General features: G+C 44.5%; 2 protein-coding genes across 20 annotated transcripts in view; one reads left to right on the top strand and one right to left on the bottom strand.

Moving 5' to 3' along the window:
* The window catches only part of LOC142160082 (uncharacterized), a 215,803-nt gene extending 194,574 nt beyond the window's left edge, over positions 1-21,229 (top strand). The window contains exons 2-6 of one of the 4 annotated variants that reach the window (XM_075215003.1): positions 10,549-10,740; positions 10,820-10,943; positions 11,062-11,159; positions 11,325-11,436; positions 17,826-21,229. In XM_075215003.1, coding sequence (XP_075071104.1) covers positions 10,549-10,740; positions 10,820-10,943; positions 11,062-11,159; positions 11,325-11,436; positions 17,826-19,075 — 1,776 coding nt within the window. In that variant the 3' untranslated portion in view covers positions 19,076-21,229. Of the gene's footprint in view, positions 1-10,548; positions 10,741-10,819; positions 10,944-11,061; positions 11,160-11,324; positions 11,437-17,822 lie in introns of all 4 variants that reach the window. The other 3 variants (XM_075215002.1, XM_075215005.1, XM_075215004.1) reach the window with 3 other exon arrangements.
* Positions 1-26,582, bottom strand: part of LOC142160072 (uncharacterized) — a 1,559,230-nt gene that overhangs the window by 906,115 nt on the left and 626,533 nt on the right. The window lies entirely within an intron of this gene.

Genomic DNA, 26,582 nt, shown 5'->3' with positions numbered 1-26,582 from the left:
GATATGACTGGAGAGGTGAGGGAGTCTGTGACATCACTGTTATCTGTAGTAATATAACAGGGATATGACTGGAGAGGTGAGGGAGTCTGTGACATCACTGTTATCTGTAGTAATATAACAGGATATGACTGGAGAGGTGAGGGAGTCTGTGATATCACTGTTATCTGTAGTAATATAACAGGGATATGACTGAAGAGGTGAGAGAGTCTGTGATATCACTGTTATCTGTAGTAATATAACAGGATATGACTGGAGAGGTGAGGGAGTCTGTGACATCACTGTTATCTGTAGTAATATAACAGGATATGACTGGAGAGGTGAGGGAGTCTGTGACATCACTGTTATCTGTAGTAATATAACAGGATATGACTGGAGAGCTGAGGGAGTCTGTGACATCACTGTTATCTGTAGTAATATAACAGGATATGACTGGAGAGGTGAGGGAGTCTGTGACATCACTGTTATCTGTAGTAATATAACAGGATATGACTGGAGAGGTGAGGGAGTCTGTGACATCACTGGTATCTGTAGTAATATAACAGGATATGACTGGAGAGGTGAGGGAGTCTGTGACATCACTGGTATCTGTAGTAATATAACAGGATATGACTGGAGAGCTGAGGGAGTCTGTGACATCACTGGTATCTGTAGTAATATAACAGGATATGACTGGAGAGGTGAGGGAGTCTGTGACATCACTGTTATCTGTAGTAATATAACGGATATGACTGGAGAGGTGAGGGAGTCTGTGACATCACTGTTATCTGTAGTAATATAACAGGATATGACTGGAGAGGTGAGTAACCCTGTGACATCACTGTTATCTGTAGTAATATAACAGGGATATGACTGGAGAGGTGAGGGAGTCTGTGACATCACTGTTATCTGTAGTAATATAACAGGGATATGACTGGAGAGGTGAGGGAGTCTGTGACATCACTGTTATCTGTAGTAATATAACAGGGATATGACTGGAGAGGTGAGGGAGTCTGTGACATCACTGTTATCTGTAGTAATATAACAGGGATATGACTGGAGAGGTTAGAGAGTCTGTGACATCACTGTTATCTGTAGTAATATAACAGGATATGACTGGAGAGGTGAGGGAGTCTGTGACATCACTGTTATCTGTAGTAATATAACAGGGATATGACTGGAGAGGTGAGGGAGTCTGTGACATCACTGTTATCTGTAGTAATATAACAGGATATGACTGGAGAGGTGAGGGAGTCTGTGACATCACTGTTATCTGTAGTAATATAACAGGGATATGACTGGAGAGGTGGGGGAGTCTGTGACATCACTGTTATCTGTAGTAATATAACAGGATATGACTGGAGAGGTGAGGGAGTCTGTGACATCACTGTTATCTGTAGTAATATAACAGGGATATGACTGGAGAGGTGAGGGAGTCTGTGACATCACTGTTATCTGTAGTAATATAACAGGGATATGACTGGAGAGGTGAGGGAGTCTGTGACATCACTGTTATCTGTAGTAATATAACAGGATATGACTGGAGAGGTGAGGGAGTCTGTGACATCACTGTTATCTGTAGTAATATAACAGGATATGTCTGGAGAGGTGAGGGAGTCTGTGACATCACTGTTATCTGTAGTAATATAACAGGGATATGACTGGAGAGGTGAGGGAGTCTGTGACATCACTGTTATCTGTAGTAATATAACAGGATATGACTGGAGAGGTGAAGGAGTCTGTGACATCACTGGTATCTGTAGTAATATAACAGGATATGACTGGAGAGGTGAGGGAGTCTGTGACATCACTGTTATCTGTAGTAATATAACAGGATATGACTGGAGAGGTGAGGGAGTCTGTGACATCACTGTTATCTGTAGTAATATAACAGGATATGACTGGAGAGGTGAGGGAGTCTGTGATATCACTGTTATCTGTAGTAATATAACAGGATATGACTGGAGAGGTGAGGGAGTCTGTGACATCACTGTTATCTGTAGTAATATAACAGGATATGACTGGAGAGGTGAGGGAGTCTGTGATATCACTGTTATCTGTAGTAATATAACAGGATATGACTGGAGAGGTGAGGGAGTCTGTGACATCACTGTTATCTGTAGTAATATAACAGGATATGACTGGAGAGGTGAGGGAGTCTGTGACATCACTCTTATCTGTAGTAATATAACAGGATATGACTGGAGAGGTGAGGGAGTCTGTGACATCACTGTTATCTGTAGTAATATAACAGGGATATGACTGGAGAGGTGAGGGAGTCTGTGACATCACTGTTATCTGTAGTAATATAACAGGATATGACTGGAGAGGTGAGGGAGTCTGTGACATCACTGTTATCTGTAGTAATATAACAGGGATATGACTGGAGAGGTGAGGGAGTCTGTGACATCACTGTTATCTGTAGTAATATAACAGGATATGACTGGAGAGGTGAGGGAGTCTGTGACATCACTGTTATCTGTAGTAATATAACAGGGATATGACTGGAGAGGTGAGGGAGCATGGTCTCGATAGTAGATGCATCGCTGGCTAGTATTTCATCCCAAAATTCCTATTGAAGATGAGGTCCCCTATGAGATCCCGTGCATAGGATAATGGAGAGTTGTTTTAAGAAACTTCATATTTCATTTGGAACCACTTTTACATCTGGTATAACTATGGCTTGAGTGGCAAAGGCACTTAGATTGTGATGGGAGATACTTTCTACAGATGTTCAAGAGAAAGCTAGCAAACAATAAATGTTGAGACGCATTGATGAGTGGCATAGGGTTTTTATGTGACGCATAATTGGATAGCTTTGCTTTTCAGCAAATACAATGGGCTCAGCAGTGGTGGCTAAGAGAGCCTTATGGGTGCGCCCTTTACTCAGTCACAAAATAGTGTAGCCTATCTACCATTTGAAGGGATACCTGTTTTTTGGAGAAATTGGACACTGTTATACAGAAGTCCTCAGGGGGTAGGTATAACCGTTTGCCAAAAGATAGGAGCCCTTAGAAATTCTTCCTCAGCACTTCAGAGATGTGACAAGTTATAAGCCTGGGAGAAAATATGGCATAAAAATATGCTTACTAAATCCAAACAGTCCTTTTGGGCTTTTAGACTCATAAAAGGAAGGTCAAATTAGAAGGATCCACAATGACTATTGTCAGGATCAGTTCCCATTATCACCAGTTGGGGGCAGAGTGCACGGTATGAAGAGATATGGGCCCACTCCATCACAGAACAGTGGGACATTGTAAGAAATATGTACAAGTTAAAGTTTCATCCACATCCCAAAGGGGACTTCCTTGTTCAGTCCAGGGGGTAAATGTATCAAGCTCTGATTTTGAAAATCTTACGATTTCCTCAAGAGAGTTGAAACTCGCCAATATATTAACCTGAGATTTGATGTAAAATCGCCAGAGATCAAAGTCCAGACTGTTTGCCACTCTAGCTATACAAGTCTCCAACTGTATAAAGCTGCCATTAGGCAAACTCTACCGAGCTTCGTCGCCGCGAGAACACATCACTGTTACACTGGCCTGGCTATAAAGACGCAGGTCCCGGCGGTTCTCAAAAGTTTAAAAATAGATAAATATTCTGGAAAACAATGCGTGGGGTCCCCCCGCCCAAGCACTATTAACCCTAGTGCTCGGTTTCCCATAACAGCGTGGGAATTCCACTTAGACCAGTGGTTCCCAAACTTTTGCAGTTCGCGGCACCCTTAGAGTCTCCAAATTTTTTCAAGGCAACCCTCCAAAATAATTACTGAGCAGTCCTGTTTTAGAAGTAGCTGGGTCAAAAAATTGTAATAAGTATTTAGGTCAGGACAGAAATACTTATTTAGTTGCATGCAAAAATGCCCCTCTGCATCCAGACACTCTGCCCCCTCTGCATCCAGACACTCTGCCCCCTCTGCATCCAGACACACTGCCCTCTCTCACACTGCCCCCTCTGCATCCAGACACACTGCCCTCTCTCACACTGCCCCCTCTGCCCTCTGTCACGCTGTCCCCCCTCCTCTGCTATCTGTCACGCTGTCCCCCCTCCTCTGCTCTGTCACCCATCCTCTGCCCTCTCTCACAATGTCCCCCTCGTCTGCCCTGTCACACGCTGTCCCCTCGTCTGCCCTCTCACACGCTGTCCCCTCGTCTGCCCTCTCACACGCTGTCCCCTCGTCTGCCCTCTCACACGCTGTCCCCTCGTCTGCCCTCTCACACGCTGTCCCCTCGTCTGCCCTCTCACACGCTGTCCCCTCGTCTGCCCTCTCACACGCTGTCCCCTCGTCTGCCCTCTCACACGCTGTCCCCTCGTCTGCCCTCTCACACGCTGTCCCCTCGTCTGCCCTCTCACACGCTGTCCCCTCGTCTGCCCTCTCACACGCTGTCCCCTCGTCTGCCCTCTCACACGCTGTCCCCTCGTCTGCCCTCTCACACGCTGTCCCCTCGTCTGCCCTCTCACACGCTGTCCCCTCGTCTGCCCTCTCACACGCTGTCCCCTCGTCTGCCCTCTCACACGCTGTCCCCTCGTCTGCCCTCTCACACGCTGTCCCCTCGTCTGCCCTCTCACACGGTGTCCCCTCGTCTGCCCTCTCACACGCTGTCCCCTCGTCTGCCCTCTCACACGCTGTCCCCTCGTCTGCCCTCTCACACGCTGTCCCCTCGTCTGCCCTCTCACACGCTGTCCCCTCGTCTGCCCTCTCACACGCTGTCCCCTCGTCTGCCCTCTCACACGCTGTCCCCTCGTCTGCCCTCTCACACGCTGTCCCCTCGTCTGCCCTCTCACACGCTGTCCCCTCGTCTGCCCTCTCACACGCTGTCCCCTCGTCTGCCCTCTCACACGCTGTCCCCTCGTCTGCCCTCTCACACGCTGTCCCCTCGTCTGCCCTCTCACACGCTGTCCCCTCGTCTGCCCTCTCACATGCTGTCCCCCTCCACTGCCCTCTCACACGCTGTCCCCTCGTCTGCCCTCTCACACGCTGTCCCCTCGTCTGCCCTCTCACACGCTGTCCCCTCGTCTGCCCTCTCACACGCTGTCCCCTCGTCTGCCCTCTCACACGCTGTCCCCCTCCACTGCCCTCTCACACGCTGTCCCCCTCCACTGCCCTCTCACACGCTGTCCCCCTCCACTGCCCTCTCACACGCTGTCCCCCTCCACTGCCCTCTCACACGCTGTCCCCTCGCCTGCCCTCTCACACGCTGTCCCCTCGCCTGCCCTCTCACACGCTGTCCCCCTCCACTGCCCTCTCACACGCTGTCCCCCTCCACTGCCCTCTCACACGCTGTCCCCCTCCACTGCCCTCTCACACGCTGTCCCCTCGCCTGCCCTCTCACACGCTGTCCCCTCGCCTGCCCTCTCACACGCTGTCCCCCTCCACTGCCCTCTCACACGCTGTCCCCTCGTCTGCCCTCTCACACGCTGTCCCCTCGTCTGCCCTCTCACACGCTGTCCCCTCGTCTGCCCTCTCACACGCTGTCCCCTCGTCTGCCCTCTCACACGCTGTCCCCTCGTCTGCCCTCTCACACGCTGTCCCCTCGTCTGCCCTCTCACACGCTGTCCCCTCGTCTGCCCTCTCACACGCTGTCCCCTCGTCTGCCCTCTCACACGCTGTCCCCTCGTCTGCCCTCTCACACGCTGTCCCCTCGTCTGCCCTCTCACACGCTGTCCCCTCGTCTGCCCTCTCACACGCTGTCCCCTCGTCTGCCCTCTCACACGCTGTCCCCTCGTCTGCCCTCTCACACGCTGTCCCCTCGTATGCCCTCTCACACGCTGTCCCCTCGTCTGCCCTCTCACACGCTGTCCCCTCGTCTGCCCTCTCACACGCTGTCCCCTCGTCTGCCCTCTCACACGCTGTCCCCTCGTCTGCCCTCTCACACGCTGTCCCCTCGTCTGCCCTCTCACACGCTGTCCCCTCGTCTGCCCTCTCTCACTCTGTGTCCCCCTCGTCTGCCCTCTCTCACTCTGTGTCCCCCTCCACTGCCCTCTCACTTTGTGTCCCCCTCCACTGCCCTCTCTCACCCTGTGTCCCCTTCACTGCCCTCTCTCACGCTGTGTCCCCTTCACTGCCCCCTCTAACGCCGTCTCCCCCTCCACTGCCCTCTCTCACGCCGTGTCCCCCTTCACTGCCCTCTCTCACGCCGTGTCCCCCTTCACTGCCCTCTCTCACGCCGTGTCCCCCTTCACTGCCCTCTCTCACGCCGTGTCCCCCTTCACTGCCCTCTCTCACGCCGTGTCCCCCTCCATTGCCCTCTCTCACGCTGTGTCCCCCTCCATTGCCCTCTTACACGCTGTGTCCCCCTCCACTGCCCCTCTCACGCTGTGTCCCCCTCCACTGCCCCTCTCACGCTGTGTCCCCTTCCACTGCCCCTCTCATGCTGTGTCCCCCTCCACTGCCCCTCTCACGCTGTGTCCCCCTCCACTGCCCCTCTCACGCTGTGTCCCCCCTCCTCTGCTCTCTGTCCCCCCTCCTCTGCTCTCTGTCCCCCTCCTCTGCCCCGCGCCAGGCGCCAGCCATAAAAAAAGAAAAGAACACAGAAACTTACCAATCCGTCAGGCGCCGGGACCCAGCAGCCTCCACTCTCAGCTGCGGGAGAGAGGAGGCTGCTGGGTCCCAGCACTCGACGGATTGGTAAGTTTCTGTGTTCTTTTTTTTTTTATGGCTGGCCCGGCCCGCTGCACCCCAGTGACAGCGCTGCAGCACCCCTGGGAGCCGCGGCGCACAGTTTGGGAACCTCCGCCTTAGACTATAAATGGAGCTTGTGGCTCTATTATACTCATTTGTTTCGGGTTTCTTGTACACTGTACAAGCAGAAGTGACGTTGTTTGTTTAATGGGTTTATTTTTTTAACAAGCATGTTCCAGTTTGGATAAATAACATGGGGGTCTCCTTGACCCGAAGAAAGAAGACTTCAACCAATATTGAATTACAAATATGGGGGTGACCTTGACCCAAAGATCAGAATATTTAATTCAAGCATGGACATTTGGATATACAAATATTTTCTTCATGGACTTTATATTGGAATGCAAATATTTATGGACAGGGTTTACAGGTATTTTTGGATTAAAAGCTGCTGACAAAAGAAGAAGACATCATATTGGTCAGTATATGGGGTTTTATTATATTTAATAAATATATGTGGTATTAAAGAGGGTGTGTTATGTATTTATTGGGGTTTTATTATTTTTATTAAAATGTTGTGGTGTTAAACAGGGTGTTGTGTTTTTTTTTTAACAGTTTGTTTTGTGGAACTACAGGTAGCAGCCAACCATGGGTGTCAGGCCATGTTGGCACTTGTGGTTCATCAAGTGCCAGCATGACCTGGCTGCCATGGGTATGCTGGTTCTTGTAGTTATACAAGCATCAGCATGCCCAGACTGTTTAGAGCAGCCCAGCCTGGCTGGGACTTGTAGTTCCACAAAACAAAAGGGTGTGTTTGCTTTTTTTACATATTTAATCGCCGTTATTACCCTACACCCACCTCCCAGGGGTGTGTAGGAAGAGCCCTAGTGCATTCAGCACTGGGCTGGTTATTCTTAAAGGGGGGTGGGGCGGCGCTCATTTTTTTGCGGACCCCACTCCCTAGGGAATCCAGCCCAGAGCTGAACTGCCTAGGGTTGGGTTGTCATTATGGCAGGGGGACTCCTGCCGCGTGGCCCCTGCTATAGTGCCACCAACCCCGGGTAGTTTTCTTAGTGCTGGTGACACAAAAATCGGAGGGACCCCCCTCCAATTTTTCCCTAATTTTCGCGCAACCAGCAGTAGAATGGCAGCACTAGAGTTAATAGTACTCAGACGGGGGGGACCCACGCATTTTAGTTTATACATTTGATAGCCGCTGGGACCTGGGCAGTGTAACAGTGATCTGTTTACTAATCTCACATCTAGGAAGCAGCGTGTTGTATATGGTAATTTTAACCAAAACACGGGAGAGTTGGCTAAACACGGCTGTGGTTGAATTTCCAGCAAATCGCAAGATGTGACCAGAGATTTTGAAGATCAGAGTAAAAAAACGCAGCTTAACACATGTCGCAACTTGGGAACTAAAATTGCGGGTTATCCCCTGCGATTTGCCGCGATTTTGAATCTCTGAAAAAATCGCAGCTTGATACATTTACCCCCAGGGCTCTTTCAACCTGGATAGAATTGTTAACTTTGCAAAACAGTCTGCAAACATTAATAAAAGCTCATGATCAGGCTCCTGTTTCAGACTATAGCGTCAGAAAATCATCAGGGTATTCGGAATGAAGAGGGTCAACAAGTTTATTTGATCCAGACATTTCCACATGGAGTCTTTAATTCTACCATCATGGCCATTGGCAAAGTCGATCTTCTCACATTCATGGACCTTCAGGATGCCTATTTTCATATCCATGTTGCAGTTCATCGCAGTAAATTCCATAGGTTTTGGGTCTAGGGCCAACACTTCATCTGCCTTCCCTTTGGACTTGCAACATCCCCAAGAACTTTAACCAAGGTGGTAAATGATGTTATGGCGGAGTTGAGGAAACAAGGATTCCAGATATGGCCTTATTGCTTTATCTTTTCTAAAAGAACGTGGCTGCAAAAAGTCATCTCATCCCATAACAACAACTATAATTCATGGTGGTCTAGGTAGACACCATACATAACAAACTGTCTCTGTCTCAAGAAATATATATCCAGATACAGATAAATGCTCATTGTGAGGTGTCCATATGTTTTCCTCCACTATAGGTCATCGTCTCTTGGGCAAGACGGCATATGCAAGATCTCTTGTGGGATCACAGACAGATATTAATGACTCATGCCATCACCATGTCAAGAGCCATCTCTCAGGTGGTCATGAAGCATAAAGTTAAAGACAAAAGGTAGAATGGATGAGTCTCAAAGTTTTCAAATATTTCAGCACTTTCATCTCCATCTGAAAGGGACATGTCTCAGAATATCCTCAGACAACAGAACAGTGGTAGCCTTAATAAATCGTCCTTGTGACAGCATGGGCTTAATCTGCCACCTGGTTCCTTTTGTAGTCTTGCACAGTTTATGGAGTCTTAAAAGGGTTATTTTGTTTTTTTCTGTCCATCATTAATCTGCTGTTACTGGCCTCTTCTTGGCCAGACAATTGCCAACTGAGAATGCTAACTGCCCAATACTTGTAGGAGAAGAGTCACTGCCACAACCAGACTCCCTCACCAGTACCTAGGTGTAGTGATTGTCTGCTGCATTATCTCTTTGCTGGTGACTATGGCTGGTATCTCCTGACTGCTTACTTTGGATCAGGACTGCTTGGTTTCAGACAGAGTGTTGAATTCAGCAGACTGGGTTCAACACAGGACAGCCAAGCAATGCTTTGGAGTGTTCGCTCTTATCAGTTGTTCGCGGGTATACAGAAGGGAATAGGCATCGGGCAGAATCTTGAAAGCAGAGTGATGGTTTATTGCTCTTAAAGGGTCCTGATAAGGACCGTTTCACACCTTTTAGAGGCATGGTTATGATCCAGAAGTAGAGATGGAATACTCAATGGGCTACAATTTATAATGCACAAGACAGTCCTTTTTATACAGTTTCGGACACACAGCCTTTTCTATATCTGAAAGGGTGGCTCTTCTATCTAAATATATAACATCAAGGAGGTTTGATCTTAGTGTACCAAGGAGAGTCGGAGACAAGGACGTCCATTGCCGCAGGATCAGTTGCTTGACAACAGTGACAATAACTGTTAAGACAGGATATAAAGCAGTAGATTGCAGTCTGTCTTTCCAAGTGTCACAATTGGCAAACAGGAGGGCCTGTAAATCATTTGTTATGCATACGTCACAGTTGGAGTTAATGTAATATAACCACCTTATTCCAGAATCTATTCATTTCTCAGGTTGTTTTTAAGGTGTACTCTTCCCATGATCCTCTGCTCTCTGGCTCACATGATGGGTACGTTCTCTATTTGGTACTTTCTGCTCTGTCTCAGTCATCTCATCTGCATAGCTGTAACCAAGCAGCAGGTAGACGCTCTTGGGTACAAGTATCAGTCCCAAAATTTACACAGCAGTTGAGATATATTCCATTGTTAACAATGTTATTTTTCTATCACTGATATATTCCTGAGATTTTGGTGATTGCAGCTTTTGCTGTATTTTCAGGTGTAATTATATTGTACAGTAAGGGGATGATTCGTGGAATTTTGTAACTTTTCAGAATAGATAAGACGTAATTTATAAATCCTGTCTCCTGTTTCCTATATGCACTGTCTGGTAGAGTATATATAACACTTCCCTCACCTGCTATCTTCAGTGGGCGGCCATATTGGGTCCTCTGGTTACGGCCAGCTCTGACTCCCACGTTATCTTGCCGTCTACGCTACTTTGTAAAGCAGGTGATTTATCTGTGTGAGCCGACCGTAGGCAGAGGATACATAACATACATGGCCCACTCAAGATAGCAGTAGAGGTAAGTGCTATATACACTCCACTTTCCTGTATATAGGTAATAGTTATATATAGGATAGTGGTTGTATTTATAAATTAGACTGTTAACCCCTAAATATACCAGCTACAAATAGGTGGATTTTTATTGATGTCTCCCTCAATACACAGGATTACACAGTGGTGAAGAAGACATCTGGTGAGTGTCCGACACCCAGCACCCATCCCTGTGTGTCAGGAGGATTGAGCAGGACCCAGAGCCCCATCACGGTGCCTCCACCTCACTCGCTGATACATGACAGAGACAATGACCAGAAGATCCTGGAACTGACCAACAAGATCATTCAGCTGGTGACAAGAGAGGTGACTGCTGGGAATGGGACATTATACAGTAACACCAGGGGATGTGTCTGGGTGATGACTGTATCATTGTGTGTGTCAGGTTCCTATGAGGTGTCAGGATGTCGCTGTCTATCTCTCCATGGAGGAGTGGGAGTATTTAGAAGGACATAAGGGTCTGTACAAGGACGTGATGATGGAGAATCACCAGCCCCTCACATCACTGGGTAAGAGGAGACTTTCATTTATTGTAGAGGAGAGAGCAGTTATGAGGCCACCTAGATACACATATTATTTGATAATCACATATAAACAATGTCTTCAGTCACTGTGTGTCTTCTACAGATGGATCCAGTAACAGAAACACCCCAGAGAGATGTCCTCGTCCTCTTTATTCACAGGATTGTACATCGGAAAATCACAGTATCCCACAGGAATATCAGGTAGATGGAATTTAGGGTCTCACCAAATACCAAAGTGACATTTCACTGTATAATCTGTAGAGAAACTGTTTTCTGGGATTTATACACTGATATTCTTCTGCTAAATCTCAATTGATGAAATCAGACATTATTAAAGTGTTTTTTTATTGGTTGTGGGTTAATAAGGATGAAGATCTTACCGTTATTAAGGTAGAAGATATAGAGGGAGAAGAAGAGACGTATGTGAGGGGTGATCAGCAGTGTAAGGAGGAGGAAATCCCTACAGATATCAGCACAGGTCAGTAATAACCACTTATTACAGAAAAGAGTCACATATTCTCCTTGTTCAGTCACTAATAGTATTTGTATGTGTTGTATTCAGTAATGATTACTTTCTATTAATGTTATTTGAGGCACGCTGTATACTAGCACTGTAACTACCTATGTTCTTACATGTAAAATTAGACAGGTTTTCAGTGTTTGATTTCCCATGAAGTTGTGAGAGTTAATATGCCAATCCTGACACTACAGCGTATTTAACAGAATTGTTTCCGATCATGGACAAAGCTAGTAAGGGGAAACAACGCCTTATTGGTGAATTCTTTTGAAACTCAAGGGAGTGGAGGCTTTTCGCTAGCAGACTGGAAAAACAAACTGAGTCTGGATCACTGATAAATAACTTTTGGTGTGAAGTTATTTAAAGGAAATAGCGCAGGCCGCTGATTTATATTAATTCACAATGCACTTATTTTTCATATTGTGTATGTTTTGATAGGGAAATCTTTTAATTTCTGAGACCAAGGGAAGAAATGTGGCTCTTGTTTAACCTTGCTATAGGATATGCCTATTTCTAATGTATATATCTGATATAATGAGCCTTTGTTTACAAAGCCTTTTGTGTATTGTGATGTGGGAAACTGGCTTGTTTTTGGTTTTTGTTGTTCTGTGTGAATATGTATTCCGAACGGTCTGATGAAAGGCCCCATGCTAATTAGATCTTTTGATGTGTGAAGGTCCAACATTGAAGGCAGGAACTTTTAATTAAGACTGACTCCTGGATTCTCTGCATCTGAAAACCAGATGCAGGACATCATAGCGTTTCTAGAATTTCATATATCCGTGTAAATATGGCTAGCTTTCCAATGCATGTAAATCCATGTTTGTGTAAATAGAGTACAAGCTGATGCTAAAAATAGCCTGTGTCTGAACTGTATAAAAGATGAGCTGTTTGAGCATGTAATGTATTCTTCTGATATTCATCTGACCTGATCACACTGGTACCTTCCACCAGTGTGAGAGCAAATACACATCTTGCTTCAAGACCTGCTTGAAAACATCTTTAATATTGCTGCAATCCTGTGACCTGCAGATTAGACCCTAAATCTAATTTGTTCTCCAGCTGCCTGAGGTGTGGACCCAGCTCTCCAGTACCACCGCTCTGCCTGCTACCCAGCAGCCCTGGTTAGTGTAATAGGCCAGGGGGGGATCCATCCACAGCAACCCTGATCTATAGTAAGAGGTCCGGAGTTACCAGCCAGGTACACCAGCAAGGAGACACGCTAGCAGCGTCATTGACCCAGAAGGAACGTGGTTCTGAGTGCCATAGAAGGAGCTCAGTGGTGACAGCAGGCTCCTTCCACTGCGGCAGGCCCAGCCGGTTCCCAGCAACAACAGACAGGGTGACATAGGCAGTACATCCTTTCACACCCACCAGGAGGATGGACCTTCTATGCCAACCTGTTGTGTGGCTGGGGACTGGTTAGGCTTGCTTTGCCACCGTCCCCTTTCTTTATCCCAAACGCAGGAGGAGGGGCCTGCTGCCACCACTAGGCTCCTTCACTGGCTCCTAGATCTGCTTTCTTCTGGGTAGCTTTCGCTGCTAGTGTACCCCCTTGCTGGGTACCTGGTCTGACACTCCTGACCTCTTCCTATAGATCAGGGTTGCTGTGGATGGTTCCACCTGGCCTATCACACTGGCCAGAGCTGCAGGTAACGGATACAGCGTTCGTACTGGATGCTGGGTCCCAACCTCAGAACAGCCGGATAACAGATTAGATTGGTCTAATCTGCAGGTCACAGGAATTACAGCAGGTACGTAGGTTTCAAAGCGGGTTCCTTAAGCAGTGATATTTATTAGCTCAGGAAGTCCAGAAAAGGACAGTTACATACACTGTTGTTATGACTTTCTACATGACTTATTGTGTTGGGAACATATAAGAAGCATATGATAGAGACTTTTTATTCACATAAGAAGTCTATATTAATACCTTGATTATCACTTTTGTATTTGATCATATCAATCATTAGCGCCGTTCCTATGTCCACTGTTTTGTATTTATCTTTTTTTGTAGTTACATACACTAGTTTGTGGTACTAGTGATATCCAGGAAGTACATATGGTATAATACTTATACATGGTGAAACAGTCCGCTTTTTATACAGATTTTACACAGATACCCTGGCAGGAGGTCATCCATTCTCCTGCCGCTCTAACCAATCCAGGTGCCTCATGCACCCTGCAGATAAATCACCACAGCGTCTGAGGTTTTATATAGAATGTTTACCATCTGGATATAACATTTTCTCTAATCTCGCAATTTAACTTGCAAAATTCACATTAATCTGTCACCACTTGCATCCTGAGTCTTACACACACAGGATGTCTACCAGCCAGACTAATTACCCTACCCCCCCACCCCTGTGCTTTCAGACCCTACAGACGTGTTGGTCACTCAGTGATGAAAAGGTGTAATTAACATGAGATCACATCTGTCTCCAGACAGTTGAAAAAACACATCCACTCCACTCACATGCTTACTTGGGACTTCCTATAGAAAAGTTACAAATCCCAAACATGACATACTGTCTCCGAAATCAATACATTTCCATATAAACACATACCAATATATAAAATAAAAAAAAAGTACATTTGCAATGATGTATATTGGCACCTGCACCACTAATTTTTACAATAAATTATTTTTACGTGATCCAGCCACAGTATGGTTTTGGGATTTCCGCAGGTAAGAACAAGATGTTTGGGATATTTTGTACATAAACAATGGTGTGAGATGTCCTTAGTAATACACAATGCCTCCGTCAGTAGTAATGTGGAGGAGGCCGGGTACAAGCTTCTATCCAGATGGTTCTGTATTCCTGTGTTACTGCACATAATGCTCTGCATCTGCCCTGTCACTTTGCCAAAGACCCTAGAAATACATTGTTCCATATCTTTTGGGAATGTCCTACAATTGAACACTATTGGTAGACATTTATCCCCTTATTTAAAAAGATTACTGGTATTAACATTGCGCATTGTTCCTGCCTTCTTTATTGTTACATTACAATAACATTAAGGTTGGGACATATAACAGATGCTCCTTATATACTTAGTGAATGCAGCATAGGAATCATTCCTGCTTTCCATGTCAAGCTGTGAGCTGCTTAGGATAACGTAACCAGTCTGATGGAGTGATGGAAAAATGTTTACAATTACATACCGGTCACTGTTTCCGAAGCATTATTGCCACTGTCATGCATCCTCTTTAAGGGTGCACATTGCTAGTAATTGATAGATATATATATATATATATATATATATATATATATATATATATATATATATATATATATATATATATTATATATTATATATTATATATGTGTGTGTGTGATCATCTGTCTTTGGTTTGCAGATGTTAAATTATGGCTGAGATTAGGAAGTTTGTATAAATTGTATTAAAACAGTAGTGTAAATGGAAGAATAATGTTAACTGTTTGCTTGTTAGGTTTTGTAAGATAATGTTATGTTGTAGTTTTGATGGCGATTGAAGACTAATATGTAACTGTGTGGATTGAGGTATCATGGATAGGAATCGTATGCTTTACGGGGGCACTGTGTTTGAGCAGTGTGGATGGATGTAGTGAGTAATGGCTGATTGCTGGAGATATTGAGTTCGTTAATATGGCATCAATGTAATTCCATGCTTGCAAGATGGCTGCCATTGTAAGTTAATGTGATAATTTCTGCTACAAGTTTCCATGTGGATAGTAAATAATGGCTGCTACAAAGCATGGTGACGTTCACACTACATATTTTGGACTTTGACTTAAATGAATTTGAGTTAAATAAAATAATAGAAGAATAAATGGTAGATGTTTATATGTGAGATAAATGGAGTTTACAGTGTGAGAATATGACTTTGGTTCAGATTTGGGGTTATATTGTTGTGAAAATATGTGGAAGAGTGAAATGTGTTTTGAATGCTTAAAATGGAGTCTAGCTTGTGTGTCTTCCCCCACTCCCCCCCCCCCATAGATTCCCTCCCTCCTCCCCACACACAAACACACACATAAAACAGTCACACACCTTTAACAATAGGTAAGGCTGACTCACACACACCTTTACACCACACAATAGCTAGGAATCACACACACACACACACACACACACACACACACACAATGATTTGTATATTTATAAAACAAACAATGAATGTAATGCATTGTATGAACATCTTTGCTATACCACACATGTTAATAGAGCAAACAAACCCTGTTGAGTTTGTATAATATACTCTGTCTACTGTTTTTTAAGATTTATGAGTTTTACAATTAGGGGGGAATTACTAAAAAAAAATCACTGCATGGGCAATGTAGACAGTTCAAAGGATAAGAAATAAGTGAGCCAGGCTGCAAAGTTGTCAAGGAATTGGGAAACTGGATCAGGGGGGCGATAAATGACAGCAACACAAAGGTGGAGAGAATAAAATAGACGGATAGTGTGGACTTCAAAGGAAGAGAATGAGAAGGTGGGATTATAGGGTATGACTTGGAAGGTGCAGCTTGAAGAGAGTAGAATGCCTACTCCACCACCTTGTTTGTTTCCGGGTCTGGGAGTGTGGCTGAGGGAGAGTCCCCCATAGGAGAGAGCTGAAGAGGATGTAGTGTCAGAGGAGGTCAGCCAAGTTCCTGTAATGGAAAGGAGGTTGAGGGATTTAGAAATGAATAGATCATGAATGAATGTAACTTTGTTACAAACAGATCTGGCATTCCATAGTGCACAGGAGAAGGGAAGAGAGGGTAGTGGAGATATGTGGATAAGGTTGACAGGATTGGAAGTACGGGATTGATGGAAAGGTTTGGGATGGAGCGAGGAACGTGTGCAGATAATGGGGATTGTACGAGGTCCAGGGTTAGGTGAGATATCACCAGCAGCCATGAGAAGGAGCAGGGTGAGAAAGACGACATTTGAGGAGGATTTGTGGGTGTGAGGTTTATTTCTGTTTATGTAGCTGGTGAGTATGGTGGGTGCAGGAGACCAAACAGTCCATATGTACAGATTAGTGAGGAGGGAAGTAGTGAAGGGGAAATAAGAATAAGGGAGGGAGAAATAGGATGCTGGAGAAAGAAGAGGAGTTAGGAGAGACTGTAAATAGGAGAGACTAAATTGAGTAGGTGCATCATGGAGAGATGTGAATGAGTGTGTATTAGGGTAGGTAATGAGAAAGTATAAAGAAACAATTGATCCAAATTGTGCAGGGCAATGGAAGAGGTGAAAGATACTTTACCGCCCCCTGGCTGGGGTTAATGGAGTAAGCAGTTTCTGCTGCTCTGACACGACCAGGTCCAGGACATTGCTGATAGTTGGGTGCAGGAGGATCCAGCAGCCAAACAGAGATGGTAACAACAATCACAACTGAGCTCAGTGAATAGCTGAACAAATTTTAAAACCTCAATGACAGTTGAGTTCTTGCTTTTTTACCTTCTGGTGTGACCCCAAACCCTGACTATGGAAATACAGAAACCCAACACCTTGATGTATTCTTCAGAAAGGTTATTACATTAATATTATTTATATTTGTTTTACCCTTTTGTCTCTGTAATAGATCATTGTGAAAAGAGCATAAATATTTTACAACACTCATGATCACATACGTATGTACATTCATCACCTTATTACATTTACAGGGACGTTTATAAAACCAGCACCTGACGTCCTGCAAGTTTCTCGAAGTCCCAGAAAAATACTAAATTCTGCTATATATTTCTTACATGGAAGTGTTATATTAATATAACTCACACACAATAATCACCATGCACTGCTACATTTACAGCTTTTCTTTCTGTGCATGTCATGGAGGCAAGAGTGTTTTTTCACATTTTTGTATTATTATTGTTATCATCATGAGAGCTTACAATCTAAAGGGGAGGAGTGCACAACAGTGAGGATGGAACTGGGTGGGTGAATAGAGGGGAGGTGGAAGGGAATGGGCTAGGAGGACGGCTTGGAGGCTTTTATGAGTCCTTAGGGTGGAAGCTGTGGAGACTGGTGGCTTCTCTGATTGGCAGTGAGTTCCAGAGGACAGGAGCAGCTCAGGAGAAGTCTTGGATGCAGGAGTGAGAAGAGCTTCTACTTTATGTGTAAACAATGCTCTAGTATTCTAAAGCACATTTCAGGTCCATTTTAGCCCCATTGGAGCATTGAAAATGATTAAAATAAACATGCAAACACTGCTATAAATATAGCACAATTTAAAATGTCAGTAAATGAGATTTTACGTTAAAACATATTGAATTTACTCATTTGATGGTAATTTGGGCACCTTCAACATAGTCTTTATATGACAATTAACCTTGTTCCTGGAAAACATTAATCTTTCCATATTTTTATTTTATTTTCAGCAGATGGACACAGCAGCAGGAATATCTCAGAAGAACATCTTATTTTATCTCCAGATTTAAAAATACAAGATAATGACATCACACGAGATTCTCCAGTAGAAAACCCTATTACCCCAATTATACATTCAGGGCGTTACTCTGCAGATATATCATCTGATCCTGCTCATCATGAGGAATGTTCTCTTGATGGCTCATATATTGGTACAGATACTACAGCTCTTAGAGTAGATAAGATATTTCCCAGTTCTATAGATGCCAAATGTTTTACAAAGAACAAACAAATTATTACCCTTCAGCCAAATAAGACAGGTGAGAAGCCATTTTCATGTTCTGAGTGTGGGAAATGTTATACAGATAAATCTGCTTTTGTTAAACATAAGAGATTTCACTTTGTGGAAAAAATATTTTCCTGTTCTGAATGTGGGAAATATTTTAAGCGGAAATCAGATCTCATTATACATCAGAGAACTCACACAGGTGAGAAACCATTTTCATGTTCTGAGTGCGGGAAATGTTTTACAGATAAATCCGCTATTGTTAAACATGAAAGACTTCACACTGGGGAAAAACCATTTTCATGTTCTGAGTGCGGGAAATGTTTTACAGATAAATCCTCTTTTGTTATACATAAGAGAATTCACACAGGTGAGAAACCATTTTCATGTTCTGAATGTGGGAAATGTTTTACAAGTAAGTTAGCTCTTGTTACACATCAGACACTTCACACAGGTGAGAAGCCATTTTCATGTCCTGAGTGTAAGAAGTCCTTTGCACGGAAATCAGGTCTTGTTAGACATCAAACAGTTCATACAGGCGAGAAACCATTTTCATGTTCTGATTGTGAGAAATGTTTTAAACATAAGTCAGCTCTTGTTATACATGAGACACTTCACACCGGTGAGAAGCCATTTTCATGTCCTGAGTGTAAGAAGTGCTTTGCACGGAAATCAGCTCTTTATGTACATAAGAGAACTCACACAGGTGAGAAGCCATTTTCATGTTCTGAGTGTGGGAAATGTTTTACACGTAAGTCAGCTCTTGTTATACATCAGACACTTCACACAGGTGAGAAGCCATTTTCATGTTCTGAGTGTGGGAAATGTTTTACATATAAGTCAGCTCTTGTTGCACATGCGAGACTTCACACTGGTGAGAAACTATTTTCATGTTCAGAGTGTAGGAAACATTTTACACGTGAATCAGATCTTGTTAAACATCAGACAATTCATACAGGTGAAAAACAATTTCCATGAACTGCCAGACTTGTAACCGGGTTGTAGCAGTACTTTATTATTATTATCGTAGATTTGTAATGCGGCACGGTGCTCCACATCGCCGTACAGTAGGGAAATCAGTGTCATACAAAGTAGACAAAATAAACTCAGACATGAAAACAAAGGGTATGAAGGCACCCTGCTCATTAGGGGGCTTACATTATATGTGGTAGAGGGCACAGCTGAAACAAGAGGAGCAAATGTGATTCAGAGTGGAGATTGGGACATGGGTTTTCTTGAAAATGGGTTTTCTTAGAGCATCTAAAGATTTGAAGGCTGTGCGAAAGTGTGATTAAGCGTGGTAGGGATCTCCATAAATGGGGAGCAGCACGGGGAGAAGTCTTGTAAGCGGGAGTGAGAGGTGGTTACCAGAGACCAGATGAGGCAAAGGTCAGAGGTAGATCTTAGAGGGCGGGAGGTAGAGTATTTTGATTTGAGATTTATGCAGGGGCAGTGTTGTTCAGGGCTTTGTAGGTAAGGATGATCAATTTGATTCTTGACACGTGGAGCCAGGGCAGGGATTTGCAAAGTTTAGCAGCAGATGTGAAGCGGATGAGAGAAGAAGATCAGCCTCGCAGCAGCATTTAGGATGGATTGGAGTGTAGATATATGGGTGTCAGGAATGCCAGATAGCAGGAGGTTGCAATAGTCAAAGCGGGAGATGATTAGAGAATGGATAAGAGTTTTGGTAGCATGTTGAGTAAGAAAAGGGATTATTCTGGCAATGTTTTTAAGGTGGAGTCGACAGGACTTGGAGAGATTCTGGATGTTAGGAATAAAGCAGAGGGTGGAGTTAAGTATGACACCAAGGCAGCAGGCTTGGGAGACTGAGGAAATATTGGTGTTATTGACAGTGAAGGAGATTTGAGGGCAGGTGGTGACTCTGGCAGGAGGGAAGATAAGAAGCTCTGTTTTGGACATGTTGAGCTTTAGGTAGCGTTGGGACATCCATGTGGAGATAGCAGAAAGACAATTGGTTATACAAGATAGTACAGAAAGAGAGGTCAGGGGAAGAGATATAGATTTGGATGTCATCATTGTAGAGGTGGTAGTGGAGGCCGAATGAGCATAGTGCCCTAAGAGAAGAGGTGTATAATGAAAAAAGTAATGGGCCAAGAACAGAGCCTTGTGGGACCCCAACAGTTAGTGAGAGTGGAGGGAAGGATGTGCCAGAGGTAGACACAATAAAGGAGCGGTTTGATAGGTAGGAAGTGAACCAGGAAAGAACTGTGTCACAAAGGTCAATGGAGTGAAGGGTGTGTAGGAGAAGAGGGTGATCAACAGTATCAGCAGCAGCAGAGAGAGGTCCAGGAGAATGAGTATGGAAAAATGACCCTTAGACTTTGCAGTAAGTAGATCATTGATCACCTTTGTGAGAGCAGTTTCAGTGGAATCTGGGGAGGAAGCCTGATAGCAGAGAGTCGAGATTGGATTGAGAGGAGAGAGAGTGATACAGGCGTTTGTACACTAATCACTCAAGTAATTTGGTGGGCAAAGGGGAGGAGAGAAATAGGGCGGGAGTTGGAGAGAGAGAGAGGCTGGATCGAGAGATGGTTTCTTTAGAATTGGTGAGATGAGCACATGTTTAAAGGAGGATGGAAATGTGTCAGTGGAGAAAGACAAGTTGAAGCTAGAGGTGGGCATTCAGTGGAGGAGAGGGAGCAGGGAATAGGGGACAGGTTGTAGGGTGAGATGAAGAGAGAAGTGCAGAGACTTCGTCTTCAGTTCCTGGAGAGAATGAATTAAGAGTGGATTGGGGAGTGTAGGTAAAGGTGGGAGAGTGAGTGGCATTTGACATGAGGAATTATCTTGTCGAATGGTGTCGATTTTGTCTTTGAAATAGGTGGCAAAATCATGGGCTGTGAGGAAGGAAGGGGGAGGAGGTGCAGGTGGGTAGAGAAGTGAGTTGAAGGTGACAAAGAGGCGACGTGGGTTAGAAGACTGGGTGGATATTACAGATTTGAAGAATGTTTGTTTGACAATTGAAAGGGCAGTACTGTAAGATAAAAGGATGAATTTATAGTGGAGGAAATCGGGATAGGAACGAGATTGCATCCAGTGGCGCTCTGCAGTGCGGGAGCACTTATGCAGGTTTGGTGTGTCATGGTTGGGTTTGGATTGTCGGAGACTATATGTAGTCAAGGGCTGTAGTAAATGTTTTGTTATAGAAAGACAGCGCGATTAAGTCAGGACAATGCAGTTGTTTTAGTGAAAATGAGAAGTAGATGGGTTAAGAGTACTTATATTTCGGTGTGGATTTGGGTGCAGGGGGTTTGTGGTCAGAAAGTGGGAAGGCTAAATTAGAGAAACTAGAGACGGAGCAGTAGTGGGAGAAGACCAGGTCCAGGGAGTGCCCATCACAGTGGGTGGGAGATGAGGTCCATTGAGAGAGACCAAACGAGGAAGTAAGTGAAAGAAGTTTAGTGGCAGGAGAGACAGTGGGTTTATCAATGGGAATGTTGAAATAGCCTAGTATGAGTGTAGGCAGGTCAAAGTATAGGAAATAAGTGAGCTAGGCTGCAAAGTTGTCAAGGAATTGGGAAATTGGACCTGGGAGGCAATAAATGACAACAGCACGAAGGAGGGGAGCATAAAATAGACGGATAGTATGGACTACAAAGGAAGAGAATGAAAGGGAGGTCTTAGAGTGTATGACTTGGAAGGTGCAGCTTGGAGAGAGTAGAATGCCTACTCCACCACCTTGTCTGTTTCTGGGTCTGGACGTGTGGCTTAGGGAGAGTCCCCCATAGGAGAGAGCTGCAGGGGATGTAGTGTCAGAGAGGGTGAACCAAGTACCTGTAATGACAGGAGGTTGAGGGATTTAGAAATGAACAGATCATGTATGGATGTAAGTTTGTTCCATAGTGCACAGGAGAAGGGAAGAGAGGGTATTGGAGATATGTGGATAAGGATGGTGGGATTGGAAGTACGGGATGGATGGAAAGGTTTGGGGTGGAGCGAGGAGTGTGAGCAGATAATGGGGATTGTACGGGGTCCAGGGTTAAGCGAGATATCACCAGCAGCCACGAGAAGGAGCAGGGTGAGGAAGAGGACATGTGAGTAGGATTTGTGGGTGTGAGGTTTATTTCTGTTTATGTAGGCTGGTGAGTGTGGTATGTGCAGGAGACAAAACCGTTCATGTGTGCAGACTAGTGAGGAGGGAAGTAGTGAAGGGGAAATAATGATAGGGAGGGAGGAATAGGATGCTGAAGAAACAAGAGGTGTGTGGTGACAGTAAATAGGAGAGACTGTGAGTAGGTGCATGATGAAGAGATGAATGTGTAGTAGCTGGGGTAGGTTATGAGAGAGTAGACAGGAACAATTGATCCAAAATATGGGGGGCAATTGAACAGGTGAAGGATACCCCTGGCTGGGGTTAATGGAGTAGACAGTTTCTGCTGCTCTGACAAGACTAGGTCCAGGATACTGACAGGTGCGGAGGGTCCAGCAGCCAAAATAAGATGGTAACAGCAGTCACAACTGAGCTCAGAAGGCAGCTGAACATATGATGAAACAGCAGTGACAGTTGAGCTCTGTGGGTCCCACAGCTGGACAGAGATGGTTGTTCTGTAGATCCTAAAACAGCCTTCTTTCTCAGTATGTGATCGATCCTCAGCGCTGCTGTGACGTTTGACAACAGTATTTAGAAATATCCAAAGCATTATCTATGTGAGTATAAGAGAAAGTGGGAACTTGGGCAAAAAGCTGAGGTAGTGTACAGCTTACTCCAACCGCCATCTGCATGCCGCCATCTGCATGCCGCCATCTGCATGCCGCCATATCAGTACTCTAAATACAGAACTCAAAGCTACAGCTGAGAATTCACACAGATGAAAACCATTTCCATGAGCTCATACACATGAAACGAAATTGCAGCTGTACTCAAAATAGTCATCAATGTACTTCATGAATCAATCGTCTGTACTATACATCCGTTTAGACCTCATTCCTGTTCCTGCACTAAGGGGCACATTTACACATATACACCTTTAGCGCAGGGGCGGATCTAGACAACTGCTTTACCTGGGGCGATTTTAGGGGGGGCGATTTAGGCCCCGCCCCTTTCTGATTACTAAGGCTGTCGGTGGCTGCATACTATGTGCAGGTGCGCTCGGCAGTGACAGTGTGTTTAAAACACAATCAGAGCAGCCGGGCAGCACACTGTCACTGCTGAACGGACCTGCACAGTGTGCAGCTGTCGGCAGCAAGCCTCTGGTAGGGGGGCCGATTGCCCCCCCCCCCCTGGATCCGCCACTGCTTTAGCGTACATAAGAAAAGACACAAATAAAAGCAGACCTCTCTATGTACAGTGGACGCAATCACATACTTGCCAACTCTCCCGGACGAGTGTGGCAATCTCCCTGATAGGACGTGGGAAAAATTCAGTTTAAACGCCGCGATTCACCCGGAATCGCAGCGTTTAGCTCCGCCCCCGCTGTAAAATGACGCGATTTGCGTCATTCCGTCACGGGGGCGGGGCCAAAATGACGTGATTTCACCGCCCCGCCCCCTGCACGCCCACGTCCCAGCTGGCATCTCCCGGAAATAGAAAAATAAATGTTGGCAAGTATGCGTAATCAGCTTGAAAAGACTAGTACAGGCCTGGTCAACCTTGAAACTACAAGTTCCAGCATGCTTTGCCAGCTATCGGCTGGCCATCTTCTTGCACAGCATGATGGGGCTTGTAGTTTCACAACACCTGGAGAGCCACAGGTTGGCCAGGCCTGGACTAGTAATTACACAAGGCATATAGTGTGTGTATGTACACCTGACAGAAGTGTTCTATACGCATTAGGTATATGGGTTGGGGCTCTAAGCACAACCTAATAATGTATTAAAAAATTTTTTTAACAGATTATGTTGTATACAAATGGGGTAACGCAGTCAGATACACGAGAGAGAATGTCTTATTAATAAAAGTGAAAGTCAAATTTACCATTGTAAAAAACTTAACCAACACCTCCACATCAGCTGCTTAACCCTTTACACATTAAATGGGAATCCTCTTTCCTGCAGCTCTCCATATGGAAATGACAAGTAATGTGAATAGACTGTATATAATATAACTGTGATGGTTTCAGTTCTAACAACTGGATAGGTCAGTCCAGAATCAGCCAATCAGAAGCAGCTACACCGTAGTTGTCATATCGGTATATTTGGACCAGCACGTACAAGACATATACCTCCTATAACGTGTATCAGTCCAAGTCTAAGTGAGTCACAAATGATGTTAACATTATCCTAGTGTACACGGCATAGATTTGTCCAATCCTCCCCCTTCACCTCTCCAGGTATAAGGAATCGTAAGTCTCATTCACAAACATTGTGATACAGACGTATGTGTGCACATTACTGGTGTCCATGCAGTTAGAGAATGTGTATCTTGTGCAAAATAATAAAATCAGACACTTCTAAATGATCCACTAGGTGTAAATATATTTTATTTTCAGCATAAGCTCATATTTCCATGTTTATATCATTTTAACTACACTTTATGTACAGTGTACATGTGATGTCACAGATAAATAAAGGAGCATTTTTTCTCTTAATGTTTGTTTACTATGTGAAGGAGAAGACATCAAGTAATAAACACTAATATAAATGTCAGATGTGGGGACTCTACCAAGTAAATTGTTACCGTGTGTGTGTATCTCCCAGATCATGTAAGACCGACACGTGTATCTCCCAGATCATGTAAGACCGACACAAAGTGCCTGTATGTGAAAGTTTACATACAGTCCAAAATCAAAGCTTAATGATGGAGGTCACTCCCGATGATCACATTTCTAATATGTGTTGCCGTATGCAATGTTATTGTTACCCGCTGTATAAATTACTGAAGGAGAGAGAGGGCTACTAACAGGTGTTTATAACACAAATGTTATAGCTCCTTTAGGTAAACATAAGACATTGGAATCTCCACTGTGGGTCCATATACTTTAGAAACAGTTCACAGAATCACCCAGAGGCTGTAATCTTACCCTAGATTATTTCCCTGCTCTGCCCCAGTTGTTAGTGACAGCGATGGAGAGTTGGTCTGTGTCGCTGATCAAGCAACGCTTCCACCTCGTTCTGTACTACAGCTGAGCCGCAGGGCTATGGCTGCCTGCACAGACCAATTCCAATAGCAGCGATAAAGTCATCTGTATTCCCTCTAACTATGTTTCAGATTTTCTCAAGGATGTTTCTTGAAACAGAGAGCAGCTATTTAAAGGAATCTCTTCTTAAATAACTTTATAAAAAAAAATATTGTCCTGGTAAAGCTATTTAAGAAGAAACCCTTTAAATAGCTGCTCTCGGTTATAATAAGTCATCTCTTGAGAAAGGACTAAATTTAGGGGTTTTCTCCTATTTATAAATAGATTCCCTAAAGTGTGATTGTCTAAGTACACTAAGTACATCCAAATATGTGGCTATGTATTCAAAGTTCCCCTTAAATGTATCACTCGTATACCAACCCACTGCGTTTCTATGTAAATGTTTTACAAGTACACCTACTGATCATCATCATCATCATTTATTTATATAGCGCCAACATATTCCGTAGCGCTTTACAATTGGGGACAAACATAATAAACTAATAAACAAACTGGGTAAAACAGACAAAGAGGTGAGAGGACCCTGCTCGCAAACTTACAATCTATGGGACAATGGGAGATTGACACATGAGGTTAAGTCTACATTTTGCATTTTGGCCCAGCCAGACTGCAAAGGTAAAAGTGACTCATAAGCTAAATGATCCCATCACACAACAATGTTGGTCAGGGGGTAGTTGTCTTGTGTGAAATTGTGTAACAGGCTAAAGGTAGCGAGGTTAAGAGGGTGGCTGAGGAATATTATAAGCTTGTCTGAAGAGGTAGTTTTTCAGAGAACGCTTGAAAGTTTGTAGACCAGAGGAGAGTCTTACTGTGCGAGGGAGAGCATTCCATAGAGTGGGTGCAGCCCGAAAAAAGTCCTGTAACCGGCAATGGGAGGATGTAATGAGGGTGGATGAGAGACGCAGATCTTGTGTAGAACGGAGTTGCCAAGTTGGGAGATATTTTGAGACAAGAGAGGAGATGTATGTTGGTGCAGCTTTGTTGATGGCCTTGTAGGTTAGTAAAAGTATTTTATATTGGATTCGGTACAAAACAGGCAGCCAGTGTAGAGACATACAGAGTGATTCAACAGAGGAAGAACGATTTGCAAGGAAAATCAGTCTTGCCGCAGCGTGCAAAATAGATTGTAGAGGTTTGAGTCTGTTCTTGGGAAGACCAGTAAGGAGGGAATTGCAATAGTCAATGCGGGAGATGATGAGTGCATGAATTAAGGTTTTTGCAGTGTCTTGCGTGAGATTTGTGCGAATTCTGGAAATGTTCTTTAGATGTAAGTAGCAGGATTTAGATATAGAGTCAATGTGGGGAACAAGGGATAGGTGTGAGTCAAGGATTACACCTAGGCAGCGAGCTTGTGGGGTGGGATTTATGGTCATGTTCTCAACAGTGAT

Source organism: Mixophyes fleayi, chromosome 6, assembly GCF_038048845.1.
Source record: "Mixophyes fleayi isolate aMixFle1 chromosome 6, aMixFle1.hap1, whole genome shotgun sequence".
Lineage (NCBI taxonomy): Eukaryota > Metazoa > Chordata > Amphibia > Anura > Limnodynastidae > Mixophyes > Mixophyes fleayi.
The sequence above is the reverse complement of the archived record's forward strand: the minus strand, read 5'-3'. Positions and strand labels throughout refer to the sequence as shown.